Genomic DNA, 21,551 nt, shown 5'->3' on the forward strand with positions numbered 1-21,551 from the left:
AAGCCAACCTAGATTCTGAAGATTTTTGGTGGAGGGGATCATTAGGGCATGAAATTGGGGTCACTGTGGGTAGGCAGGTAGTTGTGAGTTCCTGCATTGTGCATCTATAAGTCTATCTTCACTAATAGATGACCCTGGATGACCCTTCTAACTCTATGATTCTATGATTCTATGGGCTGCCTACAGAGCAATAGAAAATATGGTAGACCCAGTGGACCACAACAGGCATTTCATAAGAACTGAGAGCAGGATCCAAAGGTGGGCAAGATGTAGTCTAAACTGGTCTCAAAATCTGTTACTCTTTAATTCATGATTACTGTGATTATTGAGGCACTACACCGCATGCTTATTCTTCCCTACCAACCAAATTGTCAATAATTTTTTCCAGGTAGAAGTTGCTTGAATGGATGCAAAGCTCAGGGTTCATTAGCTTGGGATGGTGAGGGAAGTAGAATATGGAAACTGAGTGAATGAAAATCTTCTGACAGAAAAATACTATACAGGTTACAGATTTAATTATAGTAGAACAGGTTATGAAAACAGAAATCCTAGATGATATCATGTCTCTGTTGAGGTTTTTCCCCCTCTTCCCTCCCCAGGCACTGCCTCCAAATCTCTAGGAATTTCCCAATCTAGAGTTGGCCACCCTGGGTCCTAACTTGTTGTGATAACAAAGTATTTTCTATTTCTGTTAAATCTTCTAGCCATAGTTCTGCTTCAACCAACTAGATGAAAATTGGTAATGAGCAATACAAACGAAAAACATATATAATTTACAGAAGAGATCAGGAACTCTGCAGATATTGTACACTGAAGCAAATGTTTTGATCATATCTCTATTTAGGGTGAAATATATGTGATTTATACCTCCTATTAAGTAAGGCTTTATTTGTACTGCTCCATCAACCAAAACATATCCGGGTATAAGTACTCTGGAGCGTCAAGGCCTATAACAAAGTCTGCATGTTGCCATTTGGGAATATGCTTATGGAAAACTAAGTGAGTGATTTGAGAGAGCAGCAGTTTGGTATTTTTTAAATCAGTGATTCTGTCGTGTTCGCCAGTCCACACAGCTGTTGGCACAGTCATATCTTCCAATTTGTAAAATGGAGGAGTGGTCTGTTGATGAAAAGATTTTTAAAAATGAAAAGGAGCATTGGTGATCAGTTCATTATGTATTATTTTCTTTGGAAAAAAGAACAGTTCATTTATTAACATCTGAAAATCTCTTGAATGAGGAAAATCTTTTCTGGGAAATCTTTTTTTTTTTTTGCCATTGTTCCACCTATTTTTCTTTCAATCTCTGAATCTGAATCTCTCCCAGATCAGTAATCAGCAAAAAAAAAAAAAAAAAAAAAAAAAAGGATTCAATAAGACGATTGTATTCCTGAGTTACATTTTATAATTTCACTAGTTATTTCAGGATGGTCAACTCTGTACCAGAGCAGTGGAATCAGAGAAGACAAAAATCACTAAAAGAGGTCTAAATCTAATGATAACCTAACAAATAATGATATGTCAAGTCTAAGAAGCTTAAAACCAAAACAAGGAAAGGAGGAAAATACTTTATAATCTGCATGATTCACAAGTAGTAATTGAGTATCTTTTATCAAGCAACCCAGAAGTCAAATATCAATTCTGGTCATCACACTCAGGCTTATCTCATCAAATGCCACTGTTTCTTTTTTCTTCCTTTTTTATATTGCTTATGTACAAAACAATGTACTAATAATGTGTTTCAGTTCTGATGTCTTTTGGATCCTGGAACAGTCTCCTGCTTGGAGTAACTAAGTGTAGGCCCTTGTCTGAAATAACTTCCATTTGAGGTAACCTAGGTTTTTGCACCAATCAAAACAGACTTCTCCAGGCAATGTTGTCTGTTCCTGGCCTGGTGTGTTTTGAATGTATCCAGGCAGCAATGTACTTTCAGTCCTTGGAAGTTTTTTTACACCTGTTCTAACATACACATATTTACTGCAGTGCCTGGTATCCTTGCTACAGAGATGCTGATGCCATTTATTATAACTGATTAGCTGATTATAACTGAATATGAAACTTTGCACCTGAAAATCTGACAGCTTTATATTTTATACTTTATAATACTTGAATTCCTGATGACCCTGAAGCCATGACCCCCTGGGGACCCCCATTGTTGGTATGGTTTGTCTTCCCCTTTTCTGTAAACATGTACTTTTCAAAGTGTGCCTACAAGTGAGAGGAGGTTGGACAAGAGAAGGGCAGTAAGATACAGTTATGCTCACTGTCCTTCTAACCCATCCCCAGAAAGGTAAGGGTGGAGCCAACACTGTTCCTGTATAATGCAAGGTTGATCAACAAATCCGCCACCCTGCAGACCTGGTTGGAGGCAGACCTGGCATGTGTGACCAAGACATGGATGTGGGAGGGCAAGACAGTTTCCCTGAAAGATCTGACCCTGCCTGGGTTCTTGGTCCTCCACCAGTCTTGGCCCCATGGTATGGGGGGAGAGGTAGCAATTTGATGGACCTAATGCCTCCAGGCAACTCACTGGCAGCACTGATGGAAGGACTGGCAGTCCCACTGTCTGCTGCCATTGACAAGGTTGCTCCTAGGTGAGACAGCTAGAGTGAGTATGGGGGAAGACTCATGACAAAGCTGCAAAAACATCCTACCACATGCTTATGAAGTTTGTGGTGAAGGCAGAAAAAAGGGAGTTTTCACCACTGAAATCACATCTGTAAGCTCTTGCCTGGTGCAATTGTTTAGGGTAGTTTGATCTTGAGGAGGGATGTCAAAACTTTAGGTTGTGAGGCATTAGCGAGCTTTTTTGCAGATAAAGTCTTGTCACTCTGCTGGGACCTACCTGCCATGCTTCATACAGAATGAGAAGTTGAAGTGCCATGGCTGTCTGGGGAGGACAACATTTGATGGCTTCAGTTGGCTCTTTTTGGCTGAAGTGGATAAGCTGCTAAGGAAGGTCAGGGCTACCACTTGCCCCCTTGATCCCTGTCTGTCATGGCTGCTCAAAATGAGTGACCAGCAGATAGAAGGCTCCCTGAAGTCGTATATGGATGGTTAAAGCAGAGTCACTTAAAACTCAACCTCTCCAAGATAGAGGTCCGGTGGCCAGTTACGAAGGAATGATCAGGAAGCACAATTGCCCACCCTGGCCAGGGTGCAATTCACCATCTCACCTGAAGCCAGGAACTTGGGCATGATTCTGGATGCTTACCTATCAGTGGAGGCCCAGATCAGAAAAAGAAGAAGAAGACTTGGTTCTTATATGCCGCTTTTCTCTACCCGAACGAGGCTCAAAGTGGCTTACATTCACCTTCCCTTTCTTCTCCCCACAACAGACACCCTGTGAGGTGGGTGAGGCCGAGAGAGCCCTGATATCACAGAACAGTTTTATCAGTGCCGTGGCGAGCCCAAGGTCACCCAGCTGGCTGCATGTGCGGGAGTGCAGAATCGAAACTGGCATGCCAGATTAGAAGTTCACACTCCTAACCACTACACCAAACTGGCTCTCACAAGGGTAGTCTGCCTAGCATTTTCCCATCTTCACCAGGCAAGGCTACTAGCCCCCTATCTGTTCACAGCTCAATTGGCCACAGTGATCCAAGCAACAGACAGGATTGAGTTCTATATTTCACTCTATGCTGGCCTTCCCTTGGCCTTGACTTGGAAATTGTAGCTGGTGCGAAATGCAGCTGCTAGGGTCCTCACAGGTACACCATGGAGGGCCCATATCCAGCCAGTCTAGTGCAACTTGATGGTTACCAGTTTCAGCCCATATCAGGTTCAAGATGTTGGTATTGACCTTTAAGACCATCTGCGGTTTGGACCCCACATATCTGCAGGGCCACCTACTTTCCTCTGACCCCTGCAGGGCTTTTCACTCTACAGGTGAAAACTTGTTGGTGATCCATGGCCCACGAGGGGTATGCCTGGCCTTGAAATGGGCCAGGGCCTTTTTGGTCATGCCTCCCACCTGGTGGAATTACCTCCTGGTAGAGCTGAGGGCCCTGTCGTGGCTTCCTCAGTTCTGCGGAGCCTGTAAAATGGAGCTATTCTGCCAGATCTTTGGGTGAAGCCAGGGCAAATAGACCTAGGCCCACCTCCTGGATTGGCTAGAACTACTGCTACTCCCTGATTACCACCTGTTCCCTGAGGCAGGAGGTTAGTTTTTCACTTTTTGAATTGTCTCTGTGTTTCCTTCTGCAACCCAGTCAATTTCTTCACCTGATGCGGCTTGTTGCCATTGAGGACAAAAACCCCTTCTTCACTTCAGGATCATGCTTATATATTTTGTTCCTCCCTTTTCATTTTATGCTCTAGATATTTTTCTAGATAAATGTTTTGTGTTGTATCTTTCATTATCTTTTTTCTTTTCCAAAGAACCAAGTAATGACTCATGAAAGCTCATAAAGGTAAAGGTAAAGGTATCCCCTGTGCTAGCACCGAGTCATGTCTGACCCTTGGGGTGACGCCCTCTAGCGTTTTCTTGGCAGACTCAATACGGGGTGGTTTGCCAGTGCCTTCCCCAGTCATTACCATTTACCCCCCAGCAAGCTGGGTACTCATTTTACCGACCTCAGAAGGATGGAAGGCTGAGTCAACCTTGAGCCGGATGCTGGGATTGAACTCCCAGCCTCATGGGCAAAGCTGTCAGACGGCTGCCTTACCACTCTGCGCCACAAGAGGCTCTATGAAAGCTCATACCCTGCCGCAAATTTTGTTAAGTCTTTAGGGTGCTACTTGAGTCTTTTATTTCTACTGCTACAAACTAACACAGTTACCCATCGTGATTTTTGTTTCTGTAATTCCATTTTAGCTCGACAAATTATTTGACTCAATCTGGTCTCCTTTCTGTTTACTCAAATAAAAATATTTCCTGTTTAAGAAGCTTATTCCTGCTCGTTCTTTCAAGTTTTGGTCTGGATCTTTACCTTTATTCACTACTGGCTAGGTCTCAACTATTGGAGGACCCAAAATGCAAGTTTTTGCTCTGTGCAAGCAAAGGGGTTCTTCACATGTATGCCAGTTTGGATCACAGTACCTCAGAGGATGACTATTTACTTAAGAGCCCACATTTTAAGAAGCAGCATAACAAAAGAGAAAGGATTCTAAATACAGCAATAAGATCTATAATCATAATTAATTTTTGAAGAAAAAGGTCAAAATAAGTAGAAGGTGCATTAAGGATGCAGGAATATGACCATTTTATAAAAGAATGGGAGAAATGACTGAAAGTGAATTAAAAAGAAGCACAAAGCACCTTTTGCTTACCATATTATATACAGCTTTGTTCTTATCGCCATAATCAAAATATTTAAATTCTCCTGATCTAGCCACCTAAAAGAAGGAGGAGAAAGAGCATAAATGAGAAATCTGGTAAATTCTCAACATTTTGGAAGACTGATTGGTTTGCCAGCTTCAGAAAGTGATAGTCCTAGAAGTATGAGGACCTTGGTGGTAGTGGTGTGAAATCTCCTAAATTCTCAAAATTTTGGAAGTAGAATCTGGAGTGGATTCTCAGGAGGGGAAAGGAAGAATCAGTGTGAGGTTATTATTTTGTGCAGGGGTAGTCAAACTGCGGCCCTCCAGATGTCCATGGACTACAATTCCCATGAGCCCCTGTCAGTGACTGCTGTCATGGGAATTGTAGTCCATGGACATCTGGAGGGCCACAGTTTGACTACCCCTGCTGTAGAGTCTACCCTCCAAAGCAGCTATTTTCTCCAATGAAACTGATCTCTCTAGGCTGAAGATCAGTTGTAATTCCAGGAGCTCTCCAGGCCCAAAATGGTTGATATTTTAATAATTTTAAAATATAACAATTCATAACATAGCAATTATATCATATTCATAAAATAACGACATAAAATATTGGATCCCAAAGTGATTATTTTAAATTGTTGTTTTAACTAGAATCCTAGTTTTTTTTTAAGCTCTTATCTGAGATCTTTAATATCGAAGCTGGAGAAGCTCTTTCCTCTTCTGTACTCAAAAGGGTGATTATTATAAATTCAGTAAAATTTGTGTTTCCTCACATGTCTTTCAGCTGATCCCACTACTACTTGGTTATGTTCACAGCTGCCTCTGTGACAGTTTTTGAAATGTTGATGATATGAAGTGTTCCTGTGTCTCATATAGTAAGTGGGGTGCTTGTTCATTTTGAGGGTGTATTCATGGTCTAGTCAACCTGTGGTCCTCCAGCATTTGCTGGTCCTCCAGCATTTGCTGGCAGGGGCTCATGGGAATGGTAGTCCATGAACATCTGGAGGACCACAGGTTGACTACCCTTGGTCTATACCAGTGGTCCCCAACCTTTTTATCACCGGGGACCACTCAACGCCGGGGACCACTCACCGGGGACCACTCACCGGGGACCACTCAACACCTTTTACTGAGGCCCAGTGGGGGGGGTAGTTTACTCCTCTACTCTCAACCACTGCCCTAACACTCTCTGATCGCTATGGCAATGTTTAAACATCCCTTCAAAATAAGATACAGACACGCCACAACAATGAACATAAGGAACATTTTATTTTCATGGAAATTTTAACTCATGACAATGATAAATCAATGGGAACCCTGAGCTTGTTTCTCTGCAACGAGATAGTCCCATCTGGGAGTGATGGGAGACAATGACACCCAAAGTGTGTTGTAAAGGGCCGGGGGGGGGGGGGGAGAAGGCGTCCTTCGGGGCCCACCTCCAATTAGTCGAAGGACCACATGTGGTCCGTGGCCCACAGGTTGGGGATCGCTAGTCTATACCATTCAATAACTTTATCTGAAAACTGAGAGTGTTCTATGAAATCTAACAAACGAACTTTAATGCACCTGACCATTTCTGATGACATGAGAACCTCTGATGCCTCATATAAAGTCCTAAAGTAGTCTTCGCTACTCCATCAACAGGCTTGCAGTACATTCATGCTCATTATGGTAGGGAGCAAATCTGTTCATAATTGTGAGATACAGGAGAACTATATATCTGAAATTACAACATATCTTTGGCATGTAATTATATGAATTTTAGATAATATGAATTATAGAAGTGAAATTCCCCATGAAATTCGTTACAGTGCTTTTTGGAAAATTGCACCACCTAAATTTGCAAAAAATTAAAGAAAACCATGTTTGAGTTTTGAAAACCACTTTTCAGCAGGTGGAATAAAAATCTTGGCATCAAATCAAGAACATTCATACACATTGGCCTGGATTGCATGGGACATTTGCAATGGCAGAAGGATTTATGTTGGTGGAACGTGACTTTTCCCTCTGCAGACCACAATGCCTCTCCAGTGTTGGTCTTGGAGCACTGTGCACTCCTAAGAATGGCATTTCAGGAGATATTTTGGGCTGCAGAAGGAGGAGGGAAGCAATTAACTTGCACTTGGCTGTTAAAAATCACATTCATGGAAATGCTCTGCAGCATCAAACCCATAGACAGACATTGAATATTCAGTCATTTTAACCAGTAGAAAAGAGTTAGTTAACTTTACCTGGCTCCAGTGAAGTATTGTTTTTACTGACGTATACTCAGGAAACATTCCAGCATAGACATCCATTCGACTCTGGGAAAGAAAACGAGAAATGTGGTGGGCTTGTTTTCGACAGCTCTCTCTTGTATTTTATCTTTTATAGTTTATTTAATCATTTGAAGATCTGTTTGGTTATGTAACCCCATGGCCTATTTTATTATTTTGTTGAAATTTTACACCCTATTTTTATATGTCTTATACATATTTTAAGTTCTATACAGTCAATAAAAACAAGACCAGGAACTGATTGTGGTTCAGATCATCAGCTTCTTGTTGCAAAATTTAGGCTTAAATTGAAGAAAGTAGGGAAAAGCACTAGGCCACTCAGGTATGAACTAAATCATATCCCCGACGAATATACAGTAGAGGTGACAAATAGATTTAAGGAATTAGATCTGATAGACAGAGTGCCTGAAGAACTATGGACGGAGGTTCGCAACACTGTACAAGAGGTAGCAACTAAAACCATTCCAAAGAAAAAGAAATGCAAGAAATCAAAAAGGCTGTCTGAAGAAGCTTTACAAATAGCTAATGAGAGTAGGGAAATGAAAGGCAAGGGAGAAAGAGAAAGATACACCCAATTGAATGCAGAATTCCAGAGAAAAGCTAGAAGAGATAAGAATGCCTTCTTAAATGAACAGTGCAAACAAATAGAAGAAATCAATAGAATGGGGAGGACCAGAGATCTTTTTAAGAAAATTGGAGATATGAAGAAAACGTTTCATACAAGGATGGGTATGATAAGGGACCAAAATGGCAGGGACCTCACAGAAGAAATGGAGATAGTGACAGATTTTATTTTCCTGGGCTCCAAGATCACTGCAGATGGAGACTGCAGCAAAGAAATTAAAAAACGCTTGCTCCTGGGGAGGAAAGCTATGGCAAATCTAGACAGCATCCTAAAAAGCAGAGACATCACCCTGCCAACAAAAGTGCGTTTAGTCAAGGCTATGGTATTCCCAGTTGCAATGTATGGCTGCGAAAGTTGGACCATAAGGAAGACCGAGTGTCAAAGAATTGAGACTTTTGAACGCTGGTGCTGGAGAAGACTCTTGCGAGTCCCTTGGACTGCAAGGTGAACAAACCGGTCAGTCCTAGAGGAGATCAGCCCTGACTGCTCCTTAGAAGGCCAGATCCTGAAGATGAAACTCAAATACTTTGGCCACCTCATGAGAAAGAAGGACTCCCTGGAGAAGAGCCTAATGCTGGGAGCGATCGAGGGCAAAAGAAGAAGGGGACGACAGAGAATGAGGTGGCTGGATGGAGTCACTGAAGCAGTGGGTGCAAACGTAAATGGACTCCGGGGAATGGTAGAGGACAGGAAGGCCTGGAGGATCATTGTCCATGGGGTTGCGATGGGTCGGTCACGACTTCGCACCAAACAACAACAATACATATTTTATGCCAATAAAAGGTTACTGACTGACAGAAATGAATGAAATAATATGTTTGGAGTACACACCAATGTCTGGTATCAATGAAGGTATACACATTTCTGGATCCAGGAACATATGGAAGCATGCTGAAGTAGATACAGATGAGTACCCAGCAATATGTTCCCCCATTCTTAAGGAGATGCTTATATGAGCCCTATGAAAATGGTAACTTACATTTCTTTTCTTACAGCTCAGATTGCAATTCTTCCATTGCCACTGTTGTATCTTATAGCCACGAGAACAGATCATTGGATACTGGGCTCTCATTGTAGTATAGCTATCATTTGAAACTGAATTGGATTGTCTATATAAAATCATCAACTTGTGACTGAGCTACAGTGCAGCAAAACAGCTGTGCCTAATGATATTTAGATGCTACCATTTACATGGTAATTGTAATAGAATTCACATGGATTCACATGGTAATTGTAATAGAACTGAAACTAACATTTCTTTTTAATCTTCTGCTTGTTTCTACTTTCACATTGCCTTGAATCACAAGGAAAGATGGGGTGTAACGGTTTTAATTAATAAAGAAATAAGTTAAAATATACAGAATAAATCCACCTACCGAATTGATATTCTTCTCGTTATTTCCAAAACACATGGACATTATAGAGAGACATATTTTGTCTAATACTGGAAAGGTGCAGAGCTTAGCATCCAGAGCTCTCATATTCCTAGAGATTGCACGAAATTCTTTCTTGCCAAATATAAACTGTAAAATAAAAAGCATAATGTTATTCTATTTACTCATCTGTGTTTATTAGTAAGTGGTCTTTTCCTGTTACATTGATGTCCTTATACTTGATTGGTGAGTCCGTGGCTGCATTAAACTCTGTGATTCCCAACATTCCTATACTACCTAGGGGCAAAGCCTATTGCACCCAGGAATACTATGGGTGCTAACACATATACCTGCACTGTGACCTTCCTGGGTTCTGGCCCTCCTGCTCCTCGCTCAATCTTGAGATCCAGTGTGGTGAACCGGTTAAAGAGTCGCAGACTCTAATCTCAAGAGCTGGGTGTGATTCCAGACTCCTCCATATGCAGCCAGCTAGGTTGCCAAATTCCAGGTGGGGGCCTGGAAGCCTTCAGGGGGGTGAAAGAGAGAAAGAGAGGATGAAAGAGAGAGAAAGAGGCAGTAAAACAAAGAGTTAAAGAGACAAAGAAAGAGGGGGGAGGGAAGGGAGAAGTGAAGGAAGGCATCAGTTCTCCTGAAGAAAACAGCTGCTTTGGAGGGGCACTGGACCTCCTATCCCCACCCCCATACAACAGTGTCTATAGAGGTCACCACTGTCCACACCTTCCCATTCTTATACTAATTCTTATTCTAACATTCTTATACTAATATTTTCTGATTTCTCCTACCTCTTGCCAGTAAAATGAAAGAGAAGAGAAAGTCCAAATCTATTCAGGGTCCTTGTGCATCGTTAAGATATCCTCTGGTGCATGAAGGGCTACTGGTAAGTGTATTAATCTGGGGTTGAACAAGTGTCATCTTCTGAATCATTCTTTTACCCCACCCAAATGAACCACAATACTATCACTGGGATAGGGCACTTGTATAAGGGGGAAAATAGAATGGTAGGGGGGAAATTAGAAATGCCTACCCTTTTGAAACCATCAGGAATTAACAGAAAGAACTTAACAACACTTGTTGTATCCACCATTGTGCAGGTAGGAACAAGGAGCATTAAGAGCTTGACCTTTGGAACAAGTTCTGGTATGAGTGACAAGGCAATCAGACCTGCAAGAGAGAAAAGCCTTTAATGATTTTGTGTTTACAAAAATGATTTTTTACAATGGCTACCTCATGAGAATAATATTAAAGCATGGTAACCAGTCGAGACTGGCTATGTATGCTTTGGCTTGCTGAGACTGGTGAGCCTGCTTTAATATTTTTCTGGTGCAAGGTTCAAGAACATTGGGAATAGCACATTTCTATTTGGCTTCTCGGTGGCTGACAGAAAAAGAAACTCAAAATAGATGTAATACCTGGGATGTCTGTCACCATGTGGATGCCAAACAGATTGAATAGAATGCTTCAGTTCCACCACAAAGCTATATGAAGCTATAATGCAAGCGTTATGTTCAAGAATCTGTACTACAGTGAAAATTCATGTTCTGAGTATTTTAGCACATGTATGCTATTCAGATTGATTCTCTTCTACTTATATTGATTCCCTGTATGGGACTAGGAATTATTGTCTATTGAGAGCAGTGTTTCTATGTTTATCACTTTTTATGTAACTGTATTACTGTGTTCATGCTACTATTTGTATTGCTTCATGTAGATTAGATCATTGGGGTTTAATTATTAGATATTTGTGTCGTCTTTAATTGCTAGGCCTATATTTATTCTAAGGATTGAATTCTTTAATTAGCCTATCTGGAGGTCGGCAACTGAGTACTATCCTATGCTTAACCTGTCCTAAGCATACCACCTGGACAACAGGTTTGCTTTTTAAAAAAAAATAGTTTTATAAATAGCAGGAAGTCAAGGGGCTGTCAATGGATGCCATTTTGTTTCCCCCATTTTTCTCCTACTATAATATTCAGCAGACATGCAACAGCCTGCTGTAAAATTTCATACAGGCTAATTATTGGTGTTGGCTTCATGTTCCCAAATCTATTTCTGGATAACTTTGTATGTTTGCCTACATGAAGTACTAGTCCTTGGAAAATTCCATTTTAGATTAATTGTAGCTCAATCCTTTCAAACTGCAATTCCTACACAGTATTTCAGAAAGATGAATTGGAACCTCCATCAATAGGAAATCTCTTATGAGAGATAGTCTCAAAACTTAAACCTTCCTATTTTATAATCAGCTCCTTGCCATATCTGAATTGGGAAATTCCTGGGGATTGTCAGGGCAGAACCTGGGAAGGATTTTGGGAAGGAGAAGGTATAATGTCATGAAATCTGTCCTCCATACCAACCATTTTCTCCAGGGAAACTGATCTTCACCATCCAGACAGCAGGTATAATTTAGAGATATTTCCACAAACACAGCCAGAAGTTGGTCACTTTCGACCTTTTTTGAGCATAAGCTTTATTTTTCTTTTCCATAATTTCTTAAATGGCAGGATTTAACACACTAGGATGTTAAGCATAGAATATGAAACCCATTTCATTAGATTCCTTTCAACTTACCCAATGTGGCACCCTGGGAATGGCCAATATAATATAATGCCTTCTGCTTCGTTTTCGTTAAGATAAATTTCATCGCTGCTGGAATGTCATAAATCCCTATTTCATGAAAACTGTAACACAGGTGTGCAAAAATGACAGCTGAAATGACTTGTACTTTTCTGGTCTTTTCACTAACATCTCAGTAGTCTCTCATTAGTAATTGGACTTAAAAGAAAAATCTAAAGTTTCTAACCTATTCCAAGGACTTCTCAAACTGCAAAACTGGCTCAAGAAAGAAATAAGTTTGGCTGCTTTTTGGAGCACAAGTCCACAAAATGAATTAATGCTTTCAATATATTGCAAAAAAAGAAAAAGAAAAAAAGGAGAGTATGTTGCATGCCACTTCTCCAGACCTACTCGAAACAGTAACAGGCTAAACTAATAATAAAAGTAAATCATAATAGCAACATTATAAAACAATATAATCCCATTTTTACTAATCAAAACCACTACTAAAACCAACCCAGGCACTATCAAGTCACAACTGACTTGGTGACCCCAGCAAGGGGCTCTCAAGACAAACGAAAAGCAGAGGTGCTTTGCCATTGCCAATCCCTGCAGCATCTTCCTTGGTAAAAGCACCCAAAAAAGCAGTCTAAAATTATATTCATAATTCAACATTGATATGAGGACCATAATTCAGCTAAAAAGATGATACTCCTTTGTTAAAAGTCTGGGTAAAAAGCAGTGTTTTGGCCTAGCACCAAGCAAGCCTCAAGGGGGGAAGGCATTCACATGCCAAGGTGACAGCCCCGAAAAAGCCATATATCCTATTGCCATGCATGTTACCACTGCAGGCCTAGGTCAGGAGAGCAGGGCTTGAGAGAGGGATGGCAACAGTATGAGAGGAGGCTGCAAATGCCAGTCTGGGTGGCAATAGCAATGGTGCCATAGCACCATAGCAATGGTGCAAAAGCCACTTCCGACTAGTACCTGGAGGTGACTTCATACCGCTAGTGAAACATCAATGCAAAACTTTAGTATTAGGAAAAAATCAATTGTTTTATCATAGAGTTTTACCAGAGTCTTAGAGAGACACATTGAGGTCACTCTGGTGATGGCACTTCTGAGTATCTTCCAGAAATGATGCTGCAGTTCCAGTGAAATTCCACTGAGAAAAAAAGATCTCCTGCCAGTCCTTAGTGGGCTGGCAGGCAATGAACAGGAAGACTAGGAGGTATGGACATGAACCTGGAAAATGTGGTTCAATTCATAAAATCACAGACTAAACCATGAACCAAACCAGGAAGCTGGTTTGTGAACCTAAACAGTTTTTGACTCCGCAAACCCCATTGAAACAAACTGCAGCCCCTTTCAATGGGCTCCACTCTGTTGCTTCTGACCAACTCAGCTACCCATTTGAAGATAATGTAAAACTGCCTTGGCTGCCAGAAAGAAGACTGCAATCTATTCAACCTACAGACTGTTTTCCAAACTCACCTGAAATCCCAAAATTCTTCTTGCTCAATTGACAAATTCTGGTGTCTTCTAGACCAGGTGGTCCCTCTGCAATTTAGCATCCAAACATCATAACCAGCATCTGCTAGGGCAAATCCTATACTGTTGTTGGGAAGATTTACAACCCAACATTTACTGTCAGAAATCACACCAGCTACCAGTAGCACAGCTGGGTTATGTCCTGGAAAAGACAGAATGGGAGCATGAAACAATCTGAGGAAAGTGTCTCTCTCAATACTTTTATTTACATTTCTCAGACAAGAAGATGACCTGCAGTGATTTTCTGTGACTAACATTGTCCCTGAAATTCAAAATTCCTTTATTCAAAACCTAAATTTGTGTGAATGACATCATTAACCTATTTCATCCTATGGCAGTGCCTTGGAATCACTAACATATTTAGGATGAAATAGTGGGAGATGGGAAGAGGAAAGATAGAAAGACCTCTTCCAAAGAAGCAGGTGCTATCCAGTAAGTGAGTTTGGGAACTCAAAAGGAAGAAATTTAAGGCTCCTGCTGTTAAAACACCATTCCCAAATGTAATTCACAGATACCACAACCCAACTCAAGGATGGAGAAGTTCTTCCATCAGCAATAATGACTTCAGCTGGATGCAAACCAATTTCCACATTTAAAGGACTGCCTTTCTCTGTATGAACATATGCAAGAATTGTCTCAGCATTTCCTACTGGTTCTACCATCACTCAGATCTGCCAGCCACTTTCTTCCTTCCAGCAGGTGAGGGTATAGTGTCCTCTGAATGAACCAAGCTCTGCCTTTCAGACCTTTTGGATGTTCTTGGCTTGCTTCTTTCCCTGAGTATTCTGTATTCTGTCAAATTTGTGTTGCCTCTCTCTGTCTGCTGCCATTAGATGGCTTGTGTCCTCTCTCCTTTCCATGGGGTTGCCTGTCACCGTGTAACTGTTAGCTCACCATTCCTGCCACTTTGGAGTTTGGCCTCCCCATTCCCCAAGTGTCTGGCCATTTCACCACTGTCCAAGCAGGCTGCAGCTCATTCTGCCTATCTCCTCCTCCGTGGGGCTCAGTGAGATCTCATGGTAAGCCCCTCCAGTCTCCCAATGATGTTCCCCAGGGGACCTGTCAGCTTACCCCCTTGCTTCTCCAAGCAGAGGGACAGAGCCCTGTCATACACACTGTGCTCTAGCCTCATCGGCAATCCAGTTCCCATTTAACCTTCATTATTTCCAATAGTGAGAATAGACCATAGGAGATAATGGAGATCTAGTCCAATCTTTTTGCAACTTGGGTGTTCTTTTGAGGAGAGGCTCCTGCAGCTATGCTGCAAGTTAGGTGCCTTTACCTTAAACCCCTACTCTCACCCAGAACACAGGAAAGGAAAAAAGGTGAACTTATTCCCCTTTCTCTTTCCCTTTAAAGTTTAAACAGTCACTTGCTCGAATCTCAATTCTGCAATTCGAGCAAGGTTGTTGGGCCATTTCAAAGTTATCGGGAAATGGCAATTCAGACTGAATTTGATCAATTTGTGCCAAAATCAAGACTGAGTCGAGTACTTTTCATCCAGATCGAATCACACATGCCTAACTGATAATAATGCCCCTATGATATGGTTTCATTTGGAATCCTATGTTCAGTTCTGGTCAATCATATCACCAAAAGGACACTGCAGAGCTTGGAAAAAGTATGGAGGATGACAAGCAAGATGATTAGGGGAGTTCAAGCACCTTTTGTATGAGGACAGGGTGAAAAGATGGGTACATTTTAGTTTAGTAAAGATGTGACTCGGGGGGGGGGGGGGACAGATATTTTTAAAATGATGCATTGGGTGTAGGGAGTTGACAAAGAGAATTTATACACCCTTTCCGAAAGTATTAGGCCTCAAGGGTATCCAAGGAAGCTGATGAGCAGTAGGTTCAGAACAAACAAAAGGAACAATTACTATACATAGAGTGATTAAAACATGGGATTTTGTGCCATAGAATATAGTGATGGCCTCAGGAATAAACAGCTTTAAAAGGGTATTAAGTAGATTCAAGGAGAATAAGTCTGTCCATGGCTAATGGCCATGTGACAGAAGGGAACCTCAACATCCAGAGGCACTAAACATTTGAATCTCAGAGCCAGGAGGCAATATCAGGGGAAGGTCACTCCAGGTCAACCCCCCCCCCCCTCATTGGGTCCTGGCCTTGTTAAATAAACCAAGGAAGCAGCAACAGCTTGAGTTGTACATAGCTAAGATTAATAGATCTGGAAATGCAGCAGACTAAAATGGTGTTTCCACTGGTGAATTTTATTTCAGAAAATGGGACCCCTTTTAGAAGGATCAGCTCTGAATGGGAATTCCATGCCAATGCAGCTGTCCTGTGACACAAAATCATAAGAAGAAAGGAAAGTGAAGGAAGGTCACATACAAAAGGTAATGCCCCTTTCTTCATTATTGTAGCTAGCTCTGCACCTCTGTTCTTTCCATTCTCCCCTAGCTTTTCATCGGCAAAGACACAGCACCAGAGATGGTGTGCAGGTGAATCCGGCTGGATCCCTTTCTCATGGCTAAAACTGCAAGGAGGATAGTGACCCACACCCTCAATCAAGTTTGAAACACTAGAATTACTTTAAACCAATACCTTTCTTCCCAGCCCTGTGTAATCCATAAGGAATTCTGTTTAATTGCAGGAAATAACCATCATCGGTTAGCACGTGATACTCTTTGCTGGGATAACACCAGGACTGGATAATTTCAGGCTGCAAAGAAACAAACAAACAAAATCCTCAGATCTTTACTTTTACCTTGTTTGGGCAATTGCCAGAAAAAACGGGTTCAAGGTTTTGTGATTGTAAAATATCCAGGACCAAGAAGATCTTTAAAGGACTTAACTGGCCCCAAACCTTCATAACAGAGATGAAACCTTTAAATTAACAAATAAACCAATCTAGAATCAACACCCCTTCAGTTTAAGATTAAAAGAATTCAGAAATTCACTGGTCCAGAAAAAATAAGACCCCCCACCCCCACCCCCCACTCCTGTGAGTTGTCAGGGGACTCCTAGCAACCTTAGTTTGCATCTTGCCCTCACTGCATTCTATTTCTACATCTGTGATAGCATGGCTTGCATTTTTAATGCACCATGTTAATGTGTGATGTGCTTTGTGTACTTCTGCCTTACTTCAGATTTCTGCCATCCTACTCCTATTGAAAATGTTTGTTTATTAGATGATTGCACTTGCACTATGTACCCGTCCTTGGGCTTCAGTGTGGAAAGTGGAATTTAGATAGCAGAAATAATTGAAAAGGTTCTGTTTTGAAGTCACACCTGACCAGGAGCCAAATCCTTGAGCGTGGGGGATGTGTGTGACTTGTTTGTTTAACTGTGCTTGCCTCTTCTAAACGAACTATGGGAATATGATAACTATATGGTTACTCCTGGCAGAAATAAACCTCAGGCAAGGTCATGAAGGCCCAAATTTTGGCGCTCACTGCCTTCCATCCCTTGCATGGTGGATATTTATTTTATATTTCAACATCTATACTGCTCACTCTTGAATGGCTCATAGTGGTTCACAGTGGAAAAATCCCCCCGCAATAAAATCCTCATAAAACAATCCTAAAGCCCTAGTCATAACATTAAAAACTCTGATTATAACCACCCCCTGGTGGCAACAATACTCTCCCACCTACTGGCCCACAAACCTTCTGATAACAAATATATCAGGTAAGCAACGGCATGTATTAATGTGACTGTGTGAGTACATAGTTTTACCTAGAGTGGCATCAGCAAGCCACATATCACCAAGCTCTTGATTTTTCTTGTGCCTTCAGTCTAGTTTTGGTCCAAAAGTGATTTGTAAATCAAATTTAGGGGTATAGATTTTCCTATGGAATTTTCAAGACAGCTTCATCCTTACCTGCACATGTTCTGGAGGACACAAATTTTTACATTGACTCAGGGATGAGATCATCACAATGTGTAATGCCGCTGATGCAAGTTCAATGAATTGCTACATTTCTATTCAGCCATGTCTTCATAAACATATTCCTTGTTGTTGTTGTTTGGTGCAAAGCCAGGGCCGACCCATCGCGACCCTTCAGTGACTCCATCCAGGCACCTCATTCTCTGTCCTCCCCTTCTTCTTTTGTCCTCAATCACTCCCAGCATTAGGCTCTTCTCCAGGGAGTCCTTCCTTCTCATGAGGTGGCCAAAGTATTTCAGTTTCATCTTTAGGATCTGGCCTTCTAAGGAGCAGTCAGGAATGATCTCCTCTAGGGCTGACTGGTTTGTTCGCCTTGCAGTCCAAGGGACTCGCAAGAGTCTTCACCAGGACCAGAGTTCAAAAGCCTCAATTCTTTGACACTCAACCTTCCTTATGATCCAGCTTTCACAGCCACAGATTGCAACTGGGAAGACCATAGCCTTGACTAGATGTACTTTTGTTGGCAGGGTGATATCTCTGCTTTTTAGGATGCTGTCTAGATTTGCCATAGCTTTCCTCCCCAGGAGCAAGCATTTTTAATTTCTTTGCTGCAGTCCCCATCTGCAGTGATCTTGGAGCCCAGGAAAATAAAATCTGTCACTACCTCCATTTCTTCCCCATCTATCTGACAGGAATTGAGAGGGTCGGATTCCATGATCTTAGTCTTCTTGATGTTGTGTTTCAAGACAGCTTTTGCACTCTCTCCTTCACCCGCATCAAAAGGCTCTTTAGTTCCTCCTTGCTATCTGCCATTGGAGTGGTATCATCTGCATATCTGAGGTTGTTGATATTTCTCCCTGCAATCTTGATCCCAATTTGTGACTCACCTAACCCCACCTTTCTCATGATGTGCTCTGCATACAAGTTAAATAGGCAAGGTGACAGTATACAGCCTTGCCGAACTCCTTTCTCAATTTTGAACCAATCAGTGATTCCATGTCCAGTTCTCACTGTTGCTTCTTGACCTGCATGTAGGTTTCTCAAAAGACAAGTAAGATGCTCTGGTATTCCCATCTCTTTAAGAACTTGCCACAATTTGTTGGTCCACACAATCAAAAGCTTTAGCATAGTCAATGAAGCAGAAGTAGATGTTCTTCTGGAACTCCCTAGCTTTCTCCATGATCCAGCGTATGTTGGCAATTTGATCTCTAGTTCCTCTGCCTCTTTAAAATCCTGCCTGTACTTCTGGAAGTTCTCGGTCCACATATTGCTGGAGCCTAGCTTGTAGGATTTTGAGCATAACTTTGCTAACATGAGAAATGCATGCAATGGTGCGGTAGTTTGAACATTCTTTGGCATTGCCCTTTTTTGGGATTAAAATGTAAACTGACCTTTTCCAATCCTGTGGCCACTGTTGAGTTTTCCAAATTTGCTGGCATATTGAGCGTAGGACTTTCACTGCATCGTCTTTTAAGATTTTGAATAGTTCAACTGGAATGCTCTCACCACCACTAGCTTTATTGTTGCTCAGGTGATTGTAAACAGCTTTGAGACTCTTATAGGTAGTGAAATGTAGTGTGTAAAAACCAGCTCTTCTTTGTCTTCACTTGGGCTTCTTCTTTGTATGTCTGGCTCTACCTGCTTTGTCGGCCAGTTTTCTGGTTGTGCCCATCATCTTGTGTCAGAATTCCAAAGGTGCCCACAGAAACATAAAAGCTGATTACCCCTATGAACGGACTTCTCTTATAATCTGTGAAAAAGCTACAAAGTCTAGATTCAGATATTCCTGGAGATTTGGGGGCAGATAATGGATGGGCTCAGGGGGAGGGACTTTGTCAGGGTTTAATGCCACAGAATCACTCTCGGAAAAATCAATTTTCTTCAGGGAAAGTGATCTCTGTAACCTGGAGGTCAATTGTATTGTCTGGGGATCTCCCGGTCTTACCTGGGGGTTGGTAACTATAGATAAGGCACAAAGGGGCCGTAATGTTCAGACAGGGTTAACAGGTTTGTCAACCTCCAATTGGGGCCCAATTTATTCCAGAGCTGCTTTGACTCCTAAGTAATTCAAATATGTAGAAAAGGTATAAGTTAAAGTAAGCATATCAGACTTGCCTATTACTCTTTATCCCATCCTTTCTCCTAGTTCAGTGGTTCTCACCCTAGGGGGCATGACCCCATTTGGGGTTGCCTGGACCATTCTGTGAGGTCCCCAGGTTGGTTGCCACCATGGTGGTGGCACTGGCGGGCAGCGGCAGGCGGTAGCCAGCAGCGGCAGCAGGTGGCAGGCGGCCAGCAGCAGCAGAGCCATTGCAATGGCCATCTCCATGCTGCACCACCAAAACCAAAAAAAGGAACACAGCCCAACCTTTACAGGTAGGAACTCAGAAGTTGAGCTGTACAATAAAATAATGTAAACATGTTAATTATTTATTATAGTGCACAATTAAAAACAGAATAAAAACTACATAAAAACTATACAGAACTAACTACACATAAGACCAAACGTGTTTTGACCCTATTGGGTCTTCCTCAGTGATTAGAACTGAGACAATACACTCTATAAAAAATATCTAAACTCATTATAAAGTGTAGCTGAGTGGTTGAATGGGATCTGTAAATTATGGTTCCAATCAATATATGTAAATTTTAGACTTTTTGGAAATCACCTCCTATGGCATATGCCTAGGCTCACCACTCTTCACTATTATATAATTCTGTGCTGAGAGTGTATCTCATGTGTGTCAGAAAAAATAGCTTATGCCATAGGAGGTGGTCTCCAAAAAGTTTAGATACTTTTTATAGAGTGTATTGTCACAGTTCTGACTACTGAGGAAGACCCATTAGGGTCAAAACACATTTGGTTTTATGTGCTGTTAGTTCTGTATAGTTGTTATGTAGTTTTTATTCTGTTTTTAATTGTGCACTATAATAAATAATTAACATTTTTACATTCTTTTATTGTACAGCTCAACTTCTGAGTTCCTTCCCATCTCCATTCTGCCCCAACTGTTGTTCACCTGCGCAAACATGCACACATGCACGCATGTGCTCACGCCTGCACGCCACCGCCACTGACCCCGCTGCCACAGTTGGGGTCACGGCATCAGAGCAGTCGAGAACTGCTGGTCTAGTTGTTTATAGTGATATATATATATGTATGTATGTATGTATGTATGTATGTATGTATGTATGTATATACACACACAGTTACCCATACTTTATCTATTTTAGCCTCACATCAACCCTATAAAGTAGTTCAGATTAAGAGAAGGTGGTTGGCCCATGGTCACTCAGTGTACTCTGTCAAGAGAGGGATTTGAACACAGAGTCATAGCTTCTACTCCAATGCCTTAATCACTGTTTCCCCCCACCAAGCTAATTGATGCCCCCCGCCCTGCAATGTATCTTCAAGTTGAAGGGTGTGAAAGTACCTGCTCTTGAAACCCAGTTCCAAAGGACATCATAGAACTTTATTATCACAGTGACGCAACATCTGGTATCAAAATGCACCGGAATGAATTACTTACAATGGTCATGAAAGTCTGAGGATTCAAGGGTCTTCCAAATTGTTCTGTGTATGTAGCCTGTTGGATTAAATGTATCACTGCCACTGCCAGCCACATTCTAGACCTATGTAAGACAGCATCAGTAGTTTCAAAAGTAATGCACCACCTAACATCGGAAAATGTTCATTATTTGGATGGTGGATTGACATGGGATGATTAAGGACATTTACATTTCAACAGCAAGCCATGTGTTGAATTTATTTCTATTCTTCTCATTATATATAATTATATATTCCCCCACCCCTCCCCCCACACGATCATGGTCTTCAGCGCCAGGCCAGGTGAGGCTGGGCCAAGCACTTGGAGGGCCCAATCAAGAGCTGGTTCATGGCCCCTGATTGGGCCCTCCGAGTTTTTATCCCGGACAGGGCCTGCCCTTTCTCCTCCCACATTGCCCTTACTGTTTTATTACTGCCACTCCACAGGAGCGGTTACAGATAATACTACAATATATTTATATATAATTATACAATAT

The 21,551-nt window shown here is 41.6% G+C and overlaps 1 protein-coding gene across 1 annotated transcript; it reads right to left on the reverse strand.

Moving 5' to 3' along the window:
- Positions 1-585: 585 nt before the first annotated feature.
- Positions 586-21,133, reverse strand: LOC143843770 (lipase member M-like). The gene is made up of 9 exons (XM_077350365.1): positions 21,038-21,133; positions 16,223-16,340; positions 13,602-13,800; positions 12,123-12,232; positions 10,579-10,715; positions 9,537-9,683; positions 7,491-7,562; positions 5,269-5,334; positions 586-1,119 (listed from the first exon to the last, which is right to left on the reverse strand). Exons 1-9 carry the CDS (start codon positions 21,131-21,133, stop codon positions 886-888), a joined length of 1,179 nt encoding a protein of 392 aa, XP_077206480.1. The 3' UTR covers positions 586-885.
- Between the last annotated feature and the right edge of the window lie 418 nt (positions 21,134-21,551).

This window comes from Paroedura picta, chromosome 8, assembly GCF_049243985.1.
Source record: "Paroedura picta isolate Pp20150507F chromosome 8, Ppicta_v3.0, whole genome shotgun sequence".
In the NCBI taxonomy this organism is placed as follows: Eukaryota; Metazoa; Chordata; class Lepidosauria; order Squamata; family Gekkonidae; genus Paroedura; species Paroedura picta.